Below are 19,921 nucleotides of genomic sequence, written 5' to 3'. Positions count from 1 at the left end.
GCCGGCTCGAAGCCCGTCGGCGAGGCCTTGTGGTGAATCAATGGATATGGCGTTTATCGTTGAAAAAAAAAAAGGCGTCGTCGTCCGGCTTTGGGGGCTCAAGCTTTTTGAACATTCGTGGCGTCGAGAAATGGCCGGTTTAGGAGGAGCTCTCTCGCAATGTCCTTTGATGGTAGATTAGCACGAGCACCTCCACGTCCCGGTTGGCGAGTGTAGATCTCCCATGAGGCTAGCGCCTCGCGTCAACGTGGGAAGAGACAAGCTGCGGCTGATAGTGGCGGCCTGGAACTTCTCTCCTCCTCAGGCCTGGAGGCTAAACCCGCGATGTGGACTTCCCGCAAGACGTTCCCCACCTCCACGCGGCATTGGCGCAGTATAGGTTTTGCTGAGGAAAAGAAAGACTGGTACACCCTCTTTCACTGGCGTACCTCAGAAAGTGGCAGACTAAAGCAGGGTCAACTCGGTGAGGAAAGGTATCCTTCTCGGAAGAGGGGGGAAGAAGAGACATTGGATGTCGCCCAGGGGATGCAGGAGATGCATGTACCTCGAGGCTTGAGCAAGCTTGAGGTAGGTAGGCAAGTCTGGTAAGGTATCGGTATGTAGGTACCTACGATGGGGTCGTTTGCAGGTGTGCAGGTGTGCAGTAGACATGGGCAGGAGCGAGCAAGGATATAATTCATCCTGCCACTTTCGCCCCTTCCACTTCCAGGTTCTTCCCTTCTCTAGGCATTCCATTGACCATTAACGCACCTTCACTTTCTTCTCCAACGGTGCATCTGCCTTCCCTTTCTTCTCCTTTTCCAAGACAGCTCTTTTATCGATCCTTCCCGCAGGATTCGGTCTCGTTGCCAGGCCGTTCCGGGTACCACCTCTTCCAAGTTCTGAATATTGGACTTGCCTCAGGTTCTCGTCACCTCACTTTACATTCCTTTCTTCCACTCAATCCTTCCCATCTCGGTTCCAACACCCGCCGGACATCACTTCCAGGTTCTCCTGCGGCTTTCCTCATTCTTTTCCCTCCTGCCTCCTCGCCGATTGTGTGCCAACCACCTCCCGCCTCGCCTCGTACAGGACTCTGAGACATCTCAACCTTCTTCCTTTGTACTGAGTCCTGTACCACAACCTCCTCACCACTCGGGCCTCCCTACCACTCACTACCACCTACCTCTCCGAGTCGCCTGGACGCTCGTCCACCGACTCTCCTTCCTCCATCTCTCGCTATGAGCAACATGTCGACTCACTCCAACATGGAGCGTTTGGAGCCCGTCGAGTCGCCCGTTCGTCGATCCGCCATCGGCCACAGATTCCATGCTATGTGGAAAGCTGTCGATCGCTGCGACAAGCGAATCTCCACGTCCACCTTTGGACGAATCTTCAGACTCGAGGGAAGCGGCCATGTATGTTTTCTCCCCCTGCCTCTGTTGCCAAATTCTCTAACCCCGGACAGCCTAAGGAGATTCCCGATACATCATTCTTTAGGGAGATTCGCGCGGGAGTGACCACCTTTGCGACCATGGCGTACATCATCGCTGTCAATGTGAGTGTATATCCTTGACTGACTGTGAGGGTTATGTGCTGATCAGCCTAGGCAATCATTCTCTCGCAGACAGGCGGAACTTGTGAGTGCGACTTGGTAAACAGAGCCGACTGCGACAACATCGGCAGCTACAAGGCTTGCAAAGAGAGTAAGTCGGCCGAGATCACGCAATGAGCCCGGCTAACCTTGCTAGATGTTCGTCTTGACCTGATCACTGCGACTGCTGCCATCGCCGGCCTCGCTAGCTTCATCTTTGGTTTCTTCACCAATCTGCCAGTGGCCCTTGCGTAAGTGTTTGTCTCGTATCCAAATCTGGCATTCACTGACAGACAGAACAGTCCAGGCATGGGCCTCAACGCATACTTCGCTTTCCAGGTCGTCGGCCCCAACGGCTCAGGCAACATTCCCTACCGTGTCGCCTTGACAGCAGTCTTCGTGGAGGGGCTCATCTTCATCGTCCTTGCTCTTACCGGAATGCGCCAGTGGCTTGTTAAGCTCATCCCCGCCACTATCAAGACGGCAACCGGCGTCGGTATCGGCTTCTTCTTGACGGAGATTGGACTTTCTTATTCGGCCGGAATCGGTGCAATTACTGGAGGCTGGAAGTCTACCCCGCTCGCCATCGCCGGATGCCCTGTTGAGATGATCGACCCGGACACCCAGATGTGTGCTGGAGGTATCATGTCGAGCCCCAAGATGTGGACGGCAATCTTCGCTGGCGGCCTTGTCACGGCATATCTGATGTCATTCCGGGTCAAGTATGCTCTCATCATGGGTATTGCCCTGGTGTCCATCTTATCCTGGCCGTAAGTCATCCGCACTCCATGACGCGAATATCGCTGACTGTTTCAGACGCAACACATCCATCACCTACTTCCCTTACAACGAGGAAGGCGAGAATCGCTTCAACTTCTTCAAAAACGTCGTCACGTTCCATCCAATCCAGCACACCCTCAACGCCCTGGACTGGGATGTCACAAAGAATGGATCGCAATTCGCCCTGGCTCTCTTCACCTTCCTCTACGTCGACATCATTGACGCCACAGCCACGCTGTACTCCATGGTCCGTTTCTGTGGCGTTGTCGACCCCAAGGACGGCGATTTCCCTCGTTCTACCATTGCCTATTGCTGCGACGCGGCATGCATCTCCATCGGCTCACTGTTCGGTTGTTCTCCAGTCACGGCCTTCATCGAGAGCGGTGCGGGTATTGCAGAAGGTGGCCGCACCGGACTGACATCCATGACCACCGGCCTTTGCTTCCTCGTCTCCATCTTCTTTGCTCCCATCTTTGCGTCTATCCCGCCTTGGGCAACTGGTTGCACGCTCGTTCTGGTAAGTTCCAAAAGGCCCCAAAGGTCTCGAGAGGTGTTCCGGTCTAACTGTCGCAGGTCGGCTGCATGATGATTCGTCAAATTACCCAGATCAACTGGCGCTATATTGGCGATGTTCTTCCATCCTTTGTCGTAATGACTTTCATTCCCTTCTCGTACAGCGTCGCTTACGGCCTTATCGCGTAAGTCGTTCTCATGACATCTCTCTAACCATGGCTGACCATCCTAGGGGCGTTTTCGTGTACACTGTTCTTAACGGCCTGATCGCCTTGACTGTCTGGCTGTCTGGGGGTAGAATCGAGCCCCGCGAGTACGATGCGAAGGAATACTGGTCCTGGAGAGGCTCTGGCAAGAAGCCTTGGTTTGTGCGTGCTGTCCGCAACAGCTGCTTCAGCAACGGCGACAACGACAGCAAGCGCCAGTTTAACATGCAGGACGACCACGATAGCTCCTACGCTCCGGGTTCGCGCATGGGTTCATCGGACCAAAAGGAGGACGGTGTTCACATGGTGACGATCCCACAGCGGGCGGTCACGCCGCGTTCCGTACACTAAAGAAAAGTACTTGGTCTAGGGTTAGATTCTTCATTTTCTGTTACCGGGGAGGCGATTTTCTTGCGAGAATATAGTGCCAGGTCTACTGGCTATATCACTTGAATCAGCTGTCAATGATTGTAGATAGCAACAATGAGACACCAGCTTTGAATTAATTCCTCTGCCGTAATGGTGACATTGGTGGTCTGCGAGTAAAGTAAGCCTTGAGGGGCATTGAGCTTGGAGAGTTGGGTGCCCCGGCGAATCTTTGACCCTGGTCCCGTTCCACCGCGCCCCACCACAGCTCCGACCTTGCGTCAACGGTCAGCGCTCCGTCCGCAAACATGAAAGCTTCAATCTCCAGCTTACCAATTCCAGTCCGATTGTGAAATCCGATTTGACTGCGACGCGAACCACTTAGCAATTACGACGTCTTGCAGAACACTCAAAAAGCTCAGCGACCAACCTCCACCAAGTCCACCAGTAATTACCCCTCCTCCGCCTCCAAGATGAGTGGTGGATGGAATACCAGTATGCGGCTCCCGAAAGAAGCTCCAGCCTATTGTGCTTGCTAACCGTTGCAGTCGAGTCCGATGCAGTACGTCACTTTAACGAATTGAAATAGCACCAGACTAACCGTCCAGGGCGTTTTCACCTACCTGCTCGAGAACCTCGGTGTCAAGGGCGTTCAGTTTGAAGAGCTGCTCACGCTCTCTCCTGATGAGCTAGCGCCGCTGCAGCCAATCTACGGCATTATCTTCCTCTTCCGCTACCCTTCCGAAGGCCTGCCCGCGCGGCCAGCAGACTCCTACGACCGCGATGCCGCCGAGAGCCTCTTCTTCGCCCAGCAGACGATCCAGAATGCCTGCGGCACGCAAGCGCTGCTGAGCGTCGTTCTTAACAAGACCAACGAGGTGGAGATTGGCGAGAAGCTTGGCGAATTCCGTGAATTCACCATGGTTCTGCCTCCCGAGTTCCGCGGGGAGGCACTCAGCAACTCTGAGCTGATCCGCGATGTACACAACAGCTTCGCCAAGAGCAGTCCCTTCGTCGACGAGACGCAAAAGACGGGCGAGGCCGAGGATGCCTTCCACTTTATCGCCTACACGCCCATCAATGGCAAGCTGTACGAGCTGGATGGACTGCAGCCTGCGCCTATCTCGCACGGCGCCTGCACGACCGAAGAGTTTCCAACCAAGGTGACGCAGGTCCTCCAGGACCGCATGCTTACGTACGCCAGCTCCGAGATTCGGTTCAACGTGCTGGCCATGGTACGCGACCCGAGGATTGCCGCCAAGGAGATTGGTGATTCCGAGACCTTGGAGCGAGAAAACGAGAAGCGCCGCAACTGGAGATTCGAGAACGCTCTGCGTCGACACAACTTTGTTGGCTTCGCTGGCGAGGTCCTGAAAGGTGTTGTCGCGCAGAAGGTTGAGGGCGGCGATGCGGCATACGATGCCTGGATCAAGGAGGGCCTCGAGCGGAGGAAGAGAGATGAGGATGCCGTGAGATTGAGGCGGAAGATGGGTGGCGGCGGTGACGACGACGAAGAGATGATCGGTTAAACGTGTCAATGATACCATGAATAGAAGCGGGATTACGTTTGGGTTCATTTCGGAAAGATACCTATGGACCGTGATAGGAAATGAAGCCATCGAACACAACTTGAGCCTGGCCTGGAAGCCGACTTGACCATTTCTTTGGTTCGGTTCGTTTGGTTTGGTTTGCTTTGTGTCCCATCCCCAGATTATTCCGCGAAAATAAGTTTGTACTGATAAAGCTGACTGACGGCAGACATTTGGTGGGCACCATCGCCTTTGTTAACAAATGTTCAATTCGCCCCGGATCAGTATCATCCTCTCGAGGTTGGTTGAGGCTCTGTCTGCCACCCTCCGCGCCCACGCCTGTTCCCCGGCCCTATCTAGTGCTACATGGCAAGTCACTATCGCAGCCTTGTTGATCATAGACAGGCTGTCGATCTATCGTCTATCCGAGTCCTTTTAGCCTCGACATTGGTGAGCGGCCCGGAAAGCGAGAGCTGCTATTTTCACCCTTCATCCAGGGTCGGCTCGACAACCCTATTGTTTTCACCCTACTTCCCCGTAATGGAACACATATTCAGCCCTCTTTCACCACCAGATGGGCTATTTGATCTAGCTCTTTCCAGGTCAACTCACCTTTCACTTCCACCACTCAACACCGCCATACTTACCTGCCCATCCACACTCTGCAACGATGGGTAGAGTCAAATCAGAGCAGCCCACCGGCAAAAAGGCTCAAGCCAACGGCCGAGACCAGCGCGATCGCGGTGGCCGTGGACATGGACGTGTCCAGCAGGATCGAACGCATCGCATTCCCGCCCCGTGGTCCGCTCGCGATGATTTCGCCATGGGACGTGTTCGCTCCCCCGTCCCCGACCCCGCCCCCGAGCCTTGGGTCTCTGTGGGAGACCTCGACAGAAACCTCCAGAGGTGGATGAGAGAGGGACAGCGGGACGAGGTGCTGTCCAGATGGGGCCTGGGACCCGGCGAGTACGATATTCTCGAGGACCGCGTCCTCGCTGACATTGTGGCCAAGTGGCCCGACGCGACTGTCGCCCTGCTCTACGACAAGGCGCAGGAGGCCAAGGAGCACGTCTACCGCCACTTTGCGGGCCAGGGCAAAGTCCGCATCAGTCTCGAGGCGAGCGACTGGCTCAAGCTTGAGGGCTTGTGGAAGCTTATGGGTAGGTCTACCTATTGTTGTTTTTGGAAGAGAGGACTAGTCGTTGAAGTAGGGAGGAAAAACCGTTGCTGACATTCGAACTTCTTCGCAGACAAGGCTCACAGTCACGAGGAGCGCAAGTACCCTTTTGACTACACGTACGGCCAGATCCACTTCTTCGACCGCGGTTTGATGGATAAGCAGTACGCCTTCTACTTCAAGAAGTACGAGCACGAGCGCGCCCGCGCCCAGGACGTCGCTCCGGCTACCATCGCTACGGCTGCCGCCGCTGCCGCCACCCCGATCGCTGCCCGCCCGATGTCGGTTCCTCCTGCCGCCGCTGGTACCTACCTTATCCGAGAGCAGGCGCACATGCCGACCGTCTGCATGGCGGCGCCTGGAGGTCCTCCTCCCGCTTCCCAGGGTGGTGGTGGTTGCTGTACTGGCAACCACGGTCCTGGAACCTTCGTCCCGATGGCTTCGCAGGGAGCCTGTATGATGGGAGGAGGAGGAGGAATGGGCCAGGCGGTCGTCCATGGAGGTACCGCGGGCACCTTCTACCCTGCGCCTCAGCACCATCACCATCATCATGGAGCGCAGCCGGGACCTGGCATGGGCTACTACTAAGTCGATCACGATGTTGGAGAAAGAGAGCAGGCTAGCAATCAACACTGGATGGAATTGATGTGGTAGTTTTGGTTCGCTCTGGATTCTACGTTGAAATGGATGGGTATGACAGATGGCCTGCAGAAGGACGGAGGATGGAAGGATCGACTTTGTTCATAATCTGGTCGCGGCCATGGTGGATGAACGCAGTGGTATCTTGTCTAAGGGTAGTGACCGAATGAGAATATTCCCACGAATCGCAGCTGAAACTGTGCAAACTTGATCATGTGCGTCTACCACTATAGGGGAGACTATGGGCGGTGCCTACCTTCCACTACCCCTACCCCCCAGCTCCTTGTTACTCGATATGGTTTACGCCCCCGTGAGTGATTCCATTGCAAGTGTTCCCATCGTAAGTGTTCCCATCGTAAGTGCTTCCATCATAAGGATTTCCATCGTTGCACCATTATTCATCTATGTTTCGGTGGAGGAGACTGTGCAATGATGGCATTGCTATCCATAGCCGGCCTTCGTACGATCTCGAATCATCTCAAGTGTAAGACACCAGACGAAAGGTCCTCGTCATCGTCCAGATAACTAGTCTCCGCTGTCATGTCCTTCTTCATATCACGCCACCAATCACCAGAAACTACCATGGACGAAGTGAAATCGATCGAAGACCGGCCACTTCCACACATGTGTAATTGGATCGCAGGGGTATGGGCTGTTGACGCACGTCGCAAATTTGTTTTCTACAAAAGGGATGAAATCATTACCCTCCGCTTCGCAAACTTCCATTCCAAGGCTTTTCTCATCTTGCTGAAAACATAAATATGTAAGGGAAGGCTGACGACAAGCTACTAGGCCGTCAAATCGGAGACCGGATATGTGGTTGCGACTTGTTAGCACAACACGTCGAAAGTAAGGCTGACTGCTCGTTGAACTTCGAAAATGGCGGTCGAGAGTACGATCAGTGTTCACGAAAGTAATTCTATCAACAGTAACGACAAGAGAAAACTAGATAACTCTAAGCCCTCTTAGTGACAGATTGTCCAAGTGTAAACTTTGAAGATGACCCGAACAACACAAACACAACTCGTAGTCTGCAATCGTCTTCCAAGTTTGACACCGAACGAACTACAGAACGGAGACCGGACCTAAAGTCGACGTACATAGCCAATTGACTCAAGCCTCAAAGGCAGCCATCGCCCGAATCGCCAGAACCTTATAGTCAGAGCAGCACTTCGGAGTCCATTCCGACAGAGCTGGGGAGTCCTCGTCGAAGCGTCTCTACCATTGGACCTCTTCCGAGGTCTCGAACATGCCGCTCGATGGACTCGAAGCCTTCTTCTGGATCCCGTATCGCGTGTCGGGAACATCGGAAAACGGCAACCTGTTTTCGAACCAATCGGTCTCCGTGTACAAGTTGGGAGACGCCGGATATTGCTCCGCGATGTACATCTTGATGAACTTCCGCACCTTTCTCCAATTCAAGTCGCCGTGCGCCTTGGCTACGTTTTCCACGTAGCTGGTCAACTTCGACGGGGGCTGTCTACCCGGAATCTTCGTCGAGAAGTCGACGAAAGCTGAGATGCCCGGATACTCGGTCCATCGTGAGTTCTCGCGCGTCTCAAAGTCGAGAATACGGTCAATGTCGACCCAGTCCATGACGGCGAAGACGGCCGAGGTCTCGTAGGGACACTTGATGATGGGACCGACTGATTTGCGGCCGTTGAAGAGTTGTCTCCATGTCTGACTCTCCATCGTCCGGCGCTTGTTCTCGATCTCCTTCGAGTATGGGGCGTAACGCGTGACGATGTAGTCCTTGGCCATGCATTTCCACTTCAGACCCGCTGCTTTATGCCGTCCGTCAATGCGGATGAGGGACTCAATCTCATGGCGGCCGTATTTGACTGCGTCCAGGGCAGGGTTCATCAGATCTGAAATAGGCCAGTAGACGGACTCGGCACAGAGGTGATGAAGTCTCTCAGCGCGGGTTCGCGTTGCCGGGCTCATGAACTGTCCCGACTCATTCTCTGAGAGAATGTGGGCCAGCCAGTCTGTCGCTTCCGCAGCCCTGGGAGACGGAAAGTCTCCCGACGGCTGCGGGGTGTATGCCAGGGCATTTTGGAGGCTGCCCATTCTGAAGTCGACGCATGCGTTGTGTTGTGTGGCCATTGTAATGGATTAGAGTGGCAGATGGCGTCGTAGATGTATTGACCGGTTAAGACAAGAAAAGAGAATGGAATGATCGAGTGAAGATGAAAAAAGGGGTTAGATGAGAAGTAAGAGAATCGGAGTGCTACAGGGAGAAAACCTGACTATATAAAAGATAGGAGGACTTTATCTCCATCAGGCATCTTGGATTTGGCCGAAGGGGTCGAACTGTCACATGAGAAAGGGGAGTATGTACATCTAAAAGGTGAACGAGCTACCGTCCCTGGCATCTCCGATTGCATTGCGAACACCTCGATGTTAGTGTTTGGCCCATGATTTGGTTCATGTCTTCAACTTCAATTCTGGGTACTGGCGATAGACAATACCACACATCTGACTCTCTGTGCTGGGTATGACAGCGCTCATCTTCACATAGCCAGTGGGGCCAAAGAAGGGGATGTTGCACTCCCGAGGCTGAGATATTTGGACCGTTGTCAACGCCTGCCCGGCTTCTGTGAAGATGCAGAGCTAGAATGTGTAGATTTAGTATCGTCTAGACCGAGATTCTGATAGAAAAAGCGGGAGAGGGAGGAATTGGGACATAAGACGCTGCAAACGCTGAGATGGAACGTGAAGGAACTCTACCACGGGGATCCGGACCTTGGGTCAGACGTTGATAACGAACGTGAATGTCGTGACGGTTAGATCTTCTATTCTCTCTATATATGGGAAAGGCAGTGATTTGGAGTCTCAAAATGGCATGCATTTCCAGAACCAGTGGCCACGGTGAAGTAAGACCAAGGCGATGGATAATTTGGGTGCTATCTGGAGGTTGAGTGAGGTCGAATTAAGATACGGCTACATAGATATCTGCCCCACTCTATGCGACAAGAAAATCATATTCATCAATGCAAATTTGATACAGGAGTTTCCCCAAACCCCTGCAAGCTCGTTCCGACAATAAGAAGATCGCGGAAAGCATCTTCATCACCATGCTATCGAGACGCATGCCATTGAGTCTTTTCAGGCGAACCAAACCGTCGTTGTGCCGCGCCTACAGCTCCAGCCACGCTATCAGAGGTGCGCCTCCTTCCAAACCCCATCTTCACTCCATCCTAGGTACATCAACTAACCCCCTGCGTAGAGCACGATGTAGTAATCCTACGCCAACGAGGGACCAAAGAGCCCAAATTCCACCTCTCGCCTCCTCTCCGAACGAACGCGGCGATCAAGCTTTCCTACGGTAGCAAAGTCAACGCCTCCGACATCATTGGCAAGTCCTATCTCGACTCGATCAAGGACAGCGGCGGCCGCAATGTGCGACTCCTCGAGGCGTCGCTCGGGCAATACGTCGCCAACTCCCCGCGCGTGGCGACTCCGGTATGAAACGACTTCTTCCCAGGACATGAAATATTAAGGAACAAGCAAATTGGCCGACAAAGACTGAAACGCGCCATGCGGCAACCCTTGGGTTAGATCTACCCCCAGGACGCCAACCTCATTGTGTCCTTCCTCGACCTGAATCTTCCCGTGCCTGGTGAAGACCCGGACTTTGACGCCGGCCCGCCCGTCGAGATCTTCGAGGCCGGCACGGGCATGGGCGCGCTGACGCTGCATCTCGCGCGCGCGATACACGGTGCCAACCCGCCCTTGCCGCCACGCCTCCGTGACGCACTTTGTACAGCACCGTACGCGAGAAACACGCTCCGGAAGGAGGTCGCGTCAGATGAGGTAGCGGAGGAGGAGGGGGAGAAGGAGGTACACAAGGCAGTACCGCACGCCCTCGATATCGAAGACCCGGAACTCGCGGCGCTGTACAAGGAGCACCTGTCGAGTCGCAGGGCGATCCTCCACACCTTGGACGTCAACCCGACATCGAGCCGGAGGGCGCACGGCCTCGTTCGGCACTTCAAGAGGGGCCTGTACCTCTCCGACGTCGACTTCCACGTCTGCACGATCCGATCGTACCTCGCCTCGCGCCTCGCTCAGAACGGAGGCGAGGCGTTCCTCTCGCACGTGATCCTCGACCTCCCGGCTTCGCAGGACTACGCCGAGTTGGCCGTCAAGGCCCTCCAGCCCGACGGGAAGGTCGTCATCTTCTTCCCGTCCATCACGCAGATCCTCGACTTTGTCGTCTGGGCCAAGGACACGGAGCAACCGCTGGTGCAGGACCGCGTCGTAGAGCTGCAGACGTCGACGTCGGGCGATGACATGTTCCAGGACGGCACGGGCGGTCGGAACTGGGACGTCAAGGTTGTGAATATTCGCAAGGCGATTGAGAGGGGCGAGACGGGTGCGGCGGCGAGGGGGATCGTTTGTCGGCCCAAGGTCGGATCGCGAGTGGTCGGGGGCGGCTTTGTTGCGGTGTTTACAAAGCTGCCTCCGACAGCTGCCAAGCTAGAGGAGAGCGTGGACGAGGGTGTAGCTATTTCTGAGACTACATCTGTCCCCGAGACTGAGGTATTGCTTGAAAAGGAAACGACAATAAGCTCATAAGGGAAGAGTCATCAACGGTGAAGCAATGGAGGGGGAGAGGGCGAGCTTCCCAGGTGTTCAGATCGCCTTTTCCCGTTCCTCCTGTAGGATACTTGTATTATAGCTGTGTACGTTTAGGCGCCATCCTAAACCCCATAGAGAAGAGTCACATAGGGACAACAAACATGTATACCTGAGAAAAAGAGAGGCCACCCCACTGAGATCCGGACGTCTAGCGGAAATAAGCTGATCCCTTAGGTTCTCACCTCCGTCTTCAATAGTAGAAGGTCATCCAAAGCAAAACAAAAACATACAACACCAGGTATTCGCTGGTCGTCACCGACCCAACTACTAATCCGGCCCTCACTGGCTTATCTATGGGAGAGCGGACGGGATCCCGAGTTTTCCAATGGGTATGGTCGTATGTGACAGCTTGGAGATGCCAAGTTGATTATATCGCGATCAGAGTGCTTGCGACCTCTCAGTGTATCGTGGGCCTGATCCAATACACGATAACTAGAGATCCCATATTTTATCTACTCCTCCATGAACGACGAATATAATGAGGCATTTTAAACGAGGTTCCCAACGCATCTAGGAACACAATATGGCGTTGCAAAGTAAACATCCCGAATATCCAGGGTTTTACATGATGGTGTTGGAGATCACAGTACAAACACAGTGCGCATGCGCTTTTCGGCACCAATCCCTCTACTCCACACTCCATAGCGTTTACATCTCCAACCTCACTCGATGAACTTTAAGCAACATTTCTCACCCAGCTGAATCCAACCTCACTTAAAAGCTTGCAAAATGGCTTCTACGGGCACCGTCACGCAGCTCTCGATTCCGCTGCCCCACTCCCTCGACACCCGCATCCACATTCACCTCAGCACCAAGGCCAAGGTGGCAACCCTCTTTCTGACCTCAGTGACGCAAGACGAACAGTCGGGGCTAGCGGCACTTGGCTCGTTCGTATACGCACTACCAAACGTATGTTCCCTCCCACATGCCACCAAAGCAAATGGCAAATCTACCAATACAAGCTTTTTTTTCACTGACACACAAACAAAGAGACTTGAGCCGGCTCAGCCCATCTCAACTGCCATTTACTCTGTGGAGTCGACGCTGGAGTTCACAACGAGGATGGCCAAGCTGCTAGCCAAGAGGTCCAACATGCCCGTTTACGTAGGCTGCTCCATCAACCTGGGCGGCGCGGCTATGAGCCTCTCGGTGGAGGAGGAGATGGAGGCGTTCCGGGCCATCGTCGACGTCGTCACGGCAAAACTCAAGGGAGAGCCCTTGGTCAACGGTGCTTGAACACACACGCACCCAACTCTCAGTAGCGATATTATGGCGTAAGGGGGCTTCTGCTCTACAGACTTACGTCGCAAAGTTCCAAATCTCCCGCCCTTTGTTGACCGTATTTCATCGGCCGCCACTTGCGATCTCTGGAGGGAGCGGGAGCGGGAGCGAACAGGGGTGAGGCCCTCGCTGCTTGCGACTTCCTGAAGCGGATTGGGTGACAGTCATACAAAGGCTTGGGGATGTTGGACATGCGGCGTGCCGGGCTCACGAGGGGGGCCCGGGGTCTGGACGCAGCGGACCGAGGGGTGATGTCCCACATGTGGCTTCGGGCCGTTCGGCTTCGCATACGGGGTTGCCGGGCTGACTGTGCGAGAGGCGAGGGAGGGAGAAGCGCATCATCACGAACCGGTGAGAAGTTTGTACGGCGCGACGAATGTTAAGGGGACGACAGCGATGGACCCAACGTCATAGACAACAAGGACCGCCATCTCTAGTTCTTCTACGAGGCTGCGCTCGAAGCCGCTATGACAGTGTGTGCAAATAATGCAAGTGATCTGGATGGAGTTTGGTATGCGACGTAGGAGACTATGGCGTTCTGGAACCTACGAATGTTCTGAAAACTGATCTCACAATTGCTGCTTCTCGTGGTTCGACGTTTTGACTTTCTTCTGGAATCTCTGGAAGGTGGTCGCTCTCCGAGTCTAGAACGTGGCTAAGACGTGCCCGAGCAATCTGAGCTTGTAGTCGTCCGTTGATTTCGGCCACATGGTTCTCATTTAAGATTGTTTTGTCCTGTTTCGTGGTAGAAGTTCGGCTCATGAATTTTTTTGTTTAACCTCTTCCCTCCTTCTTTCTCTTTCTCTTTATCTTACAGAAGAACACTCCCGTAGAGTTGAGGTACGGGAAGCGCTCTGACGGGCGTCACAGGATCTGCACGTAATACCTTGAACTGGGGGGCCTCGAGTGATAAAGCAACCACCTTCGCTGAGCCGGCGACTTAACGGTGATGACTCGCGAAGGCAAGAAGACTGGGAACGTGCGGCTCAGAATTTTGGGTTGATGAATCCCGCCCTGCCAGACGCAGAGAGAGAGTTGTCATTGTAAAGTCCACCTTCCAAAGAAAGGGGGGCGGGTAGGGGGCGGAATACCCCTTGCGACTTCAGGTTGAACCCTCGGGGTTTGATCCTCGCCTCCTTTTCCCCATCTAAGGATTCAACAGATCTAGAGTTGTCGAGGGGATAGGAAGTGTCTACAGTATACGAATGGCTATGGGAGGATATTGTCACTTGCGGTGTGCACGAATTAATGTTTTCTGAGGCCTGTGCGACGTTTGTGGGGTCCCACCGCATTTCTGGCAACGTCAAAAAGAGAGAAAAGATGCAAGCAAGTGCTCGTTCTCAAGGGGTTAGTTGACAGTTGCAGGGGTCGGTCAAGGTCTCTTCTTTCGCGTGTTCCAAGTCAGTTGTCCCAGATTCTACCCTGAGAAGATCATCCACTAGTTCAAGACTTTCAACTCGACCCCAATGCTGGACTGGAGTTGGCGTGCTTACGAGGCGGCAAATCGAAGATGTTGGAAACTTTCTTTCGAATTCCAGCGCTGAGGCACAACGGCAAGAGCAAGCGTGACCCACGTGCTGTCTGAGATAAAAGTGAACCCTGGCAGGAGCGACAGACTTTATCGACATGGCGTGGTGGGGGAGAGCCTGCCGTGCCTGCCCCATCTGGTCGACGCAGGAGGAACGAGGGGTAGGAAAAAGCACGGGCCATAAAGTAAAGGTACTGCAGTCTGCGAGAGGAAGACGGAACTCCATTCGTCCACAGTTCCATGAGCTCAAGATTTTTTCTCCTCATGGTGGGCAGCAGTGCAGCTTGTGGAAGGACCACAAGTACCTGGACTGGACGGAGTGTGAGACCGACACACATCCTACATCGGCGGAAGGACCGACCAGCAGGACGGACCACCCTCCATTTTACACATTTACTTTGCCGTCTGCAACCGTCTTGAGTTCCCATCCCTTACCGTATCGTTTTCCCGGTTTTCTAACTGCCTGCCATTTTAGACGTTTCCACCTATTCATCCCATCGGACTCCTCCTATGGCTTCTGCCCCAAAACCCCAACCCCATTCACAGCCTGCTTTCCCGTTATCGAGTGGTGAACAGGTACCCGTACATACAGTGACATATATATATCTGCCTGATTGCTGGAGACAACGAGGAAAGAGGCTCGTGGTTAGAGAGGAGAGGGCAGGCAATCGATACACACATGTTCTTCTACACGACACTGATACACAGATGACAGCTCAGCACATTAAACTTTTGTATATTCATCGCCACGACTGTTGGGATGGACAGACCTCAGAGAGAGAAGACGACACGGCACGGCTAAAATTAGTACTTGCTGTACTTCTCACTCGCACATGTGCATCTGCCCTCCTGACCACCTTCCTTGCCTGCCTCACCTGCTCAGGTCATTCGAACGGAAAACAGACGCCTCAAACCCGTCATCTCGCCCACAGAAAGCAGGCCATTTGGGGGCCAACGCACCTACCTTACTGTATAGATACCTTAGCTGTCTTTGCGTAAAGGTAACATGATACTGAGATGAAAGCTGCAGTGCGGCGTGCCCTCGCTACGACTACCTGACCTTATTACGGCGTACCGTCCACGGTACGGGCCCAGATGCGCTACGACGGACCACTAGCGCTGCGACTCTGTGCTTCCTGGACCGGGGACCTTCACTGATCCCACCTCTGCCCAAGGTACCTTCTCCTGAGTCGCATTGGCCCTTCTCCGTCCGCTCAAAATACCATATCCAAGGTACCGTTAGGAGGCGGTCTCGTGCAGAGGTACCTTACCTATTACCCGCTACTCCGCCGCACCATAGTTATCGCGAAAAAAAAGCTGACAGGCCGACCCCACCATTTCGCCAGTCAGTGTGTTGCCAGTCGCCAATGTCAACGCCCACTGCCCTCACTACTGACCGTGGCCCTGGCCGAACAACTTCAACGACTGCCCCTCTCTACCCTCCCGCCGTGCTCGACAACCACCCGACCGATCGACCTCACACCATCGCTCCGTCGCTCGAATCCTCCCCCGATTCTCGACCACCTCACAAGTCGCCAGCTTTGGTCTAACATCTCTTTTTCCAAACTACCCCCAGAAAGGCGCCAGTCATGGCCTGGCAGCCGACCCCAGAGTCCTTGAGCCAGCTGGCTGCTTGCCTCAAGGACTCGCTCAGCGGATTCGACAAGAATGCGCAGAAGCAGGCAGAGATCGTGAGTTGCCCACCATTCGTTCCCTTCGCCCATTGCGACCCTTGCTAACCGCCATTGATGCGCAGATGCTCACGCAGGCCAAGGCCTCTCCCGACTTCAACAACTACCTCGCCTACCTCTTCTCCAGAGCTGATCCTCCCCAGGGTGTACAATGCTCAGCCCAAGACTTCCACCTCGTGCGCTCTGCCGCCGCCATCATGCTGAAGAACAACGTGCGCACCAGTTACAAGCAGATCCCCGAGAACAGCTTGGCCCTCATCAAGATGGCCGTTCCCCTCGGTATCCAAGACAAGAACTCCCAAGTCCGCAACTACGCCGGCAACATCGCGACCGAGATCATCAGGAGAGGTGGTATCTTGAGCTGGCCTGAATTGCTTCCCCAGCTGCTCAGCCTCATTTCCAACGAGAACGGTCAGGTTTCCAACGAAGGCCAGGAGGGCGCCATGTCCGCTATGGCCAAGATTTGCGAGGACAACGTCAAGGTTTTGGAGCGCGAGCACAATGGTCAACGCCCTCTGAACTTTTTGCTTCCCAAGTTTATCGAGGCTACTAAGAGCGAGCTGCCCAAGGTCCGCGCAAAGGCCCTGACTGCCATCAACGTCTTCACCCCGCGCAAGTCTCAGGCCATGCTCAACAACATCGACAGCCTCCTCAACCACCTCTTCATCCTGGCTGGCGACCAGCACCCCGATGTGCGCCGCCAGGTGTGCCACGCCTTCGTCCAGCTGGTCGAGACCCGTCCCGACAAGCTGCAGCCCCACATTGCCGGCCTCGTCGACTACATCATCACCCAACAGAAGAGTGATGACGAAGATCTGGCGTGCGAAGCCGCCGAATTCTGGCTGGCTGTTGGCGAGCATGAGGACCTGTGGCGCTCCCTGACGCCCTACCTCGACAAGATCATCCCCGTGTTGCTGGAGTGCATGGTCTACAGTGGGGAGGATATTGCCCTTCTCGGTGGTGCATCAGACGACGAGGAAGAAGAAGACCGTGAGGAGGACATCAAGCCTCAATTCGCCAAGAAGTCGGCGGCCAGGGGTAAGGGTGGCGAGGCCTCAGCCGATACCGCCCAGAACGGAAATGCCTACGAGAAGCTGGCTAGCATGGACGATGATCTGGAAGAGGGCGAGATTGACGACCTTGACGATGGCGACGAGAACCCCGACGAACGCTGGACTATCCGCAAGTGCTCCGCCGCTGCTCTCGACGTCTTTGCGCGTGACTTTTCCGATCCCGTCTTCACTGCGATTCTCCCGTACCTGACGAGCAACCTCAAGCACGAAGAGTGGCAATACAGAGAGGCTGCTGTCCTCGCTCTTGGCGCAGTCGCTGAGGGAACCATCAACGCCGTTACTCCCCACCTGCCGGAGCTTGTCCCCTACCTCCTCTCACTTCTCGGAGACGACGAGCCCATTGTCAGGCAGATTACCTGCTGGACGCTCGGCCGCTACTCACAGTGGGCCGCGAACCTCGACCAGAACCAAAAGGTCACCTACTTTGAGCCCATGATGGAAGGCATCCTCCGCAAGATGCTCGACAAGAACAAGAAGGTCCAAGAAGCTGCGGCATCCGCTTTTGCCAACCTTGAAGAGAAGTCCGGAAAGGTTCTCGAGCCCTATTGCATCCCTATTCTGCAGCAGTTCGTCCAGTGTTTTGCCCGGTACAAGGACAGAAACATGTACATCCTGTACGACTGCGTTCAGACCTTGGCGGAGAATATTGGTCCCGTTATTGCTCAGCCGGACGCTATGAGCCTACTGATGCCGGCCTTGATTGAACGCTACCAAAAGGTCAGCGACGATTCGCGCGAGCTCTTCCCCCTGCTAGAGTGTCTCTCCTACGTTGCCATGGCGCTGGGCTCTGCCTTCACCCCTTATGCGCAGCCTATTTTCGTACGATGCGTCAACATTATCCACACGAACCTCGAGCAAAGTCTGCAGGCCACTAACAACCCAACACTCGACTCCCCAGACAAGGACTTTCTCGTCACCAGTCTCGACCTGTTGAGTGCTATTATCCAGTCTCTAGAGGAGGACAAGAAGCAGGAGCTAGTCAGGGGCTCAGAGGGAACATATTTCGAGCTTCTCGGTTTCTGTCTCGAGGATCCCCAGGACGATGTCCGGCAATCAGCTTACGCTCTGCTGGGAGATTGCGCGAAATACGTCTTTCCCCAGCTTGAGAAGCACCTGAACGCAATTTTCCCCATCTTGCTGAAGCAGCTGGATCTCGACAACATTCTCGACGAGGAGATTGACAGTGGCTTCAGCGTTGTTAACAATGCATGCTGGTCTGCTGGCGAGATCGTCATGGTCAACAGCAGTGCAATCTCACCTTTTGTCCCCGAACTCCTGCAGCGTTTGGTCGAGATCGTCTCGAACCCTGGTGTTCAGAACGCCGTCAGCGAGAACGCAGCCATTGCTCTCGGTCGCCTCGGCATTCACAATTCTGAAGTCCTAGCCCCTCAACTGCCAACTTTTGCCGAGGACTTCCTCTCGGCTATAGAGCACGTCGAGTTCCTGGAAGAGAAGGCCACTGCCTTCAAGGGCTTTACCCTGGTCGTTGGACAGAACCCCCAGGCCATGGAGAAGGCGCTTCCCCAGCTCTTCGTTGCCATTGCAAGGTACAAGGACATTGCTTTGAGGAACCCAATCAAGGCCGAACTGCACCAGCACTTCCAGAAGGTCAGCATCTCTACCCCCCCTCCCACACGTAGCGATATTTACTGACGTATCCTAGGTTATTACCATGTACCGGGAAATGATTCCTCAGTTCAACGACTTTGTGAACCAAATGCGGCCTGAGGATCAGACAGAACTCCGCAAGTACTACTCTACATGACGAGAGCATGTGGACGCAGTTTGAGCGTTTGCGTATGAAGACGACGTTGAACACGAAGAAAAAGGGCCCAATATTGAGCGATCTTTCATGATATGACTTGGGGAGGAAAATACCACCGAGGCGTCCTTTACAAATGAGTAATGACGATGCTTTTTTGGAAGAAAGAGAGCAGAACAGAGAGGCAGAGGAAGAAACATATCAAGAGAGCAAAACAGGCTTGTAGTTGGGTCGCAAGAGAAGATCAAGTCGAAAGAAAGAATGCGACGGAGTTACGAAGTGATACAAACACACCTGGCAATCAACTTTTCTCCTGCGACACAAGTGATCGGGGGCAGCAGCCGAGACGGATCGTTTATTTTTCATCTTTTTCTTCCACGCAGCATACCGACGGGGCCAGCATCATGTGACGGGGTGTTTATGGGCAGAGCAACTTGGAGACGAGAGACGCTCTTCTTTTCTTTGGTACACGAGCTATCTTGTTTATGGCTCGTGGTGGAAGGGTCAAGGTAGTTGGGAACATTCGGTAACTGGGCGCAGCGCCTGGGGAACTGGACAAGCTCTCAAAGCTTGCTGGAAGGAGCTCATTATGTGTTTTCACAAAAGCAACATTTGGAAGTGAACCAACACTCGGGGAGAGGGGTTGGAGGTTGAACGCACAAAGACAACACCAACACGTGCGCAAGGAAAAACACACAGCTCTGCCAGTATTGGAAATGGAAAGCGAAGGCGTCATGATGCATGCAAAACACACACCAAAATGGGGCTTTAACCGTCGTAGATAGGTAGATAGGGTAGATAGATAGCTTTAGCATAGGAGGTTTTTATAACCCCCGACTGGCCCCATGGGGCACCGCGCCGCGCGGAATTCAAGTTTTTGGTATCTTCGGTCTTGGTGGGAGTTTGATTGTGGTGACTTGGGATGTCAGTTCTCTTGTTGGAAAGGTAGTGTGTGATCGGTCTCGGCCACTGAAGGCAGCTGCGTCGGTGACTAGGAGCGCTGTCTATGAAATGCCGCATGCGTTCGGTTTTGTGTGTTGCGCGAAGAGGTCGACCTTTAATGGATGGGTACTCGGCATTGACGAGAGCTTGAGTACTGCTGGTTCGAGGATAGGACCCCTATCGCAGGCTCTGCGCATAGCTTTAGTGTTGCAGGCGG

The 19,921-nt window shown here is 54.2% G+C and overlaps 8 protein-coding genes across 8 annotated transcripts; 5 read left to right on the top strand and 3 right to left on the bottom strand.

The window, feature by feature from the left end:
- Window positions 1-455: 455 nt before the first annotated feature.
- CCOS01_08597 (uncharacterized protein) lies at window positions 456-680 on the bottom strand (the record flags this gene model as incomplete). The annotated part of the gene is made up of 1 exon (XM_060456758.1): window positions 456-680. The coding sequence occupies one exon, from the start codon at window positions 678-680 to the stop codon at window positions 456-458; it is 225 nt and encodes a 74-aa protein (XP_060313032.1).
- Window positions 681-1,220: 540 nt separating this feature from the next.
- Window positions 1,221-4,967, top strand: CCOS01_08596 (permease; the record flags this gene model as incomplete). The annotated part of the gene is made up of 9 exons (XM_060456757.1): window positions 1,221-1,397; window positions 1,448-1,537; window positions 1,589-1,685; window positions 1,731-1,824; window positions 1,876-2,343; window positions 2,390-2,870; window positions 2,927-3,051; window positions 3,099-3,399; window positions 4,047-4,967. The coding sequence occupies 9 exons, from the start codon at window positions 1,221-1,223 to the stop codon at window positions 4,965-4,967; spliced, it is 2,754 nt and encodes a 917-aa protein (XP_060313031.1).
- Window positions 4,968-5,637: 670 nt separating this feature from the next.
- On the top strand, window positions 5,638-6,732 carry CCOS01_08595 (uncharacterized protein; the record flags this gene model as incomplete). The annotated part of the gene is made up of 2 exons (XM_060456756.1): window positions 5,638-6,127; window positions 6,218-6,732. 2 exons carry the CDS (start codon window positions 5,638-5,640, stop codon window positions 6,730-6,732), a joined length of 1,005 nt encoding a protein of 334 aa, XP_060313030.1.
- Window positions 6,733-8,001: 1,269 nt separating this feature from the next.
- On the bottom strand, window positions 8,002-8,889 carry CCOS01_08594 (uncharacterized protein; the record flags this gene model as incomplete). Its single annotated transcript, XM_060456755.1, has 1 exon — window positions 8,002-8,889. The coding sequence occupies one exon, from the start codon at window positions 8,887-8,889 to the stop codon at window positions 8,002-8,004; it is 888 nt and encodes a 295-aa protein (XP_060313029.1).
- Window positions 8,890-9,860: 971 nt separating this feature from the next.
- Window positions 9,861-11,364, top strand: CCOS01_08593 (tRNA (Adenine-N(1)-)-methyltransferase; the record flags this gene model as incomplete). The annotated part of the gene is made up of 3 exons (XM_060456754.1): window positions 9,861-9,948; window positions 10,013-10,248; window positions 10,345-11,364. The coding sequence occupies 3 exons, from the start codon at window positions 9,861-9,863 to the stop codon at window positions 11,362-11,364; spliced, it is 1,344 nt and encodes a 447-aa protein (XP_060313028.1).
- Window positions 11,365-12,156: 792 nt separating this feature from the next.
- CCOS01_08592 (uncharacterized protein) lies at window positions 12,157-12,663 on the top strand (the record flags this gene model as incomplete). The annotated part of the gene is made up of 2 exons (XM_060456753.1): window positions 12,157-12,336; window positions 12,418-12,663. The coding sequence occupies 2 exons, from the start codon at window positions 12,157-12,159 to the stop codon at window positions 12,661-12,663; spliced, it is 426 nt and encodes a 141-aa protein (XP_060313027.1).
- A 1,497-nt stretch (window positions 12,664-14,160) lies between these two features.
- Window positions 14,161-14,418, bottom strand: CCOS01_08591 (uncharacterized protein; the record flags this gene model as incomplete). The annotated part of the gene is made up of 1 exon (XM_060456752.1): window positions 14,161-14,418. The coding sequence occupies one exon, from the start codon at window positions 14,416-14,418 to the stop codon at window positions 14,161-14,163; it is 258 nt and encodes an 85-aa protein (XP_060313026.1).
- Window positions 14,419-15,825: 1,407 nt separating this feature from the next.
- On the top strand, window positions 15,826-18,765 carry CCOS01_08590 (uncharacterized protein; the record flags this gene model as incomplete). Its single annotated transcript, XM_060456751.1, has 3 exons — window positions 15,826-15,927; window positions 15,993-18,608; window positions 18,664-18,765. 3 exons carry the CDS (start codon window positions 15,826-15,828, stop codon window positions 18,763-18,765), a joined length of 2,820 nt encoding a protein of 939 aa, XP_060313025.1.
- Between the last annotated feature and the right edge of the window lie 1,156 nt (window positions 18,766-19,921).

This window comes from Colletotrichum costaricense (genome assembly GCF_030867565.1).
Source record: "Colletotrichum costaricense strain IMI 309622 chromosome Unknown Scaffold_8.1, whole genome shotgun sequence".
Taxonomy (NCBI): domain Eukaryota; kingdom Fungi; phylum Ascomycota; class Sordariomycetes; order Glomerellales; family Glomerellaceae; genus Colletotrichum; species Colletotrichum costaricense.
The sequence above is the reverse complement of the archived record's forward strand: the minus strand, read 5'-3'. Positions and strand labels throughout refer to the sequence as shown.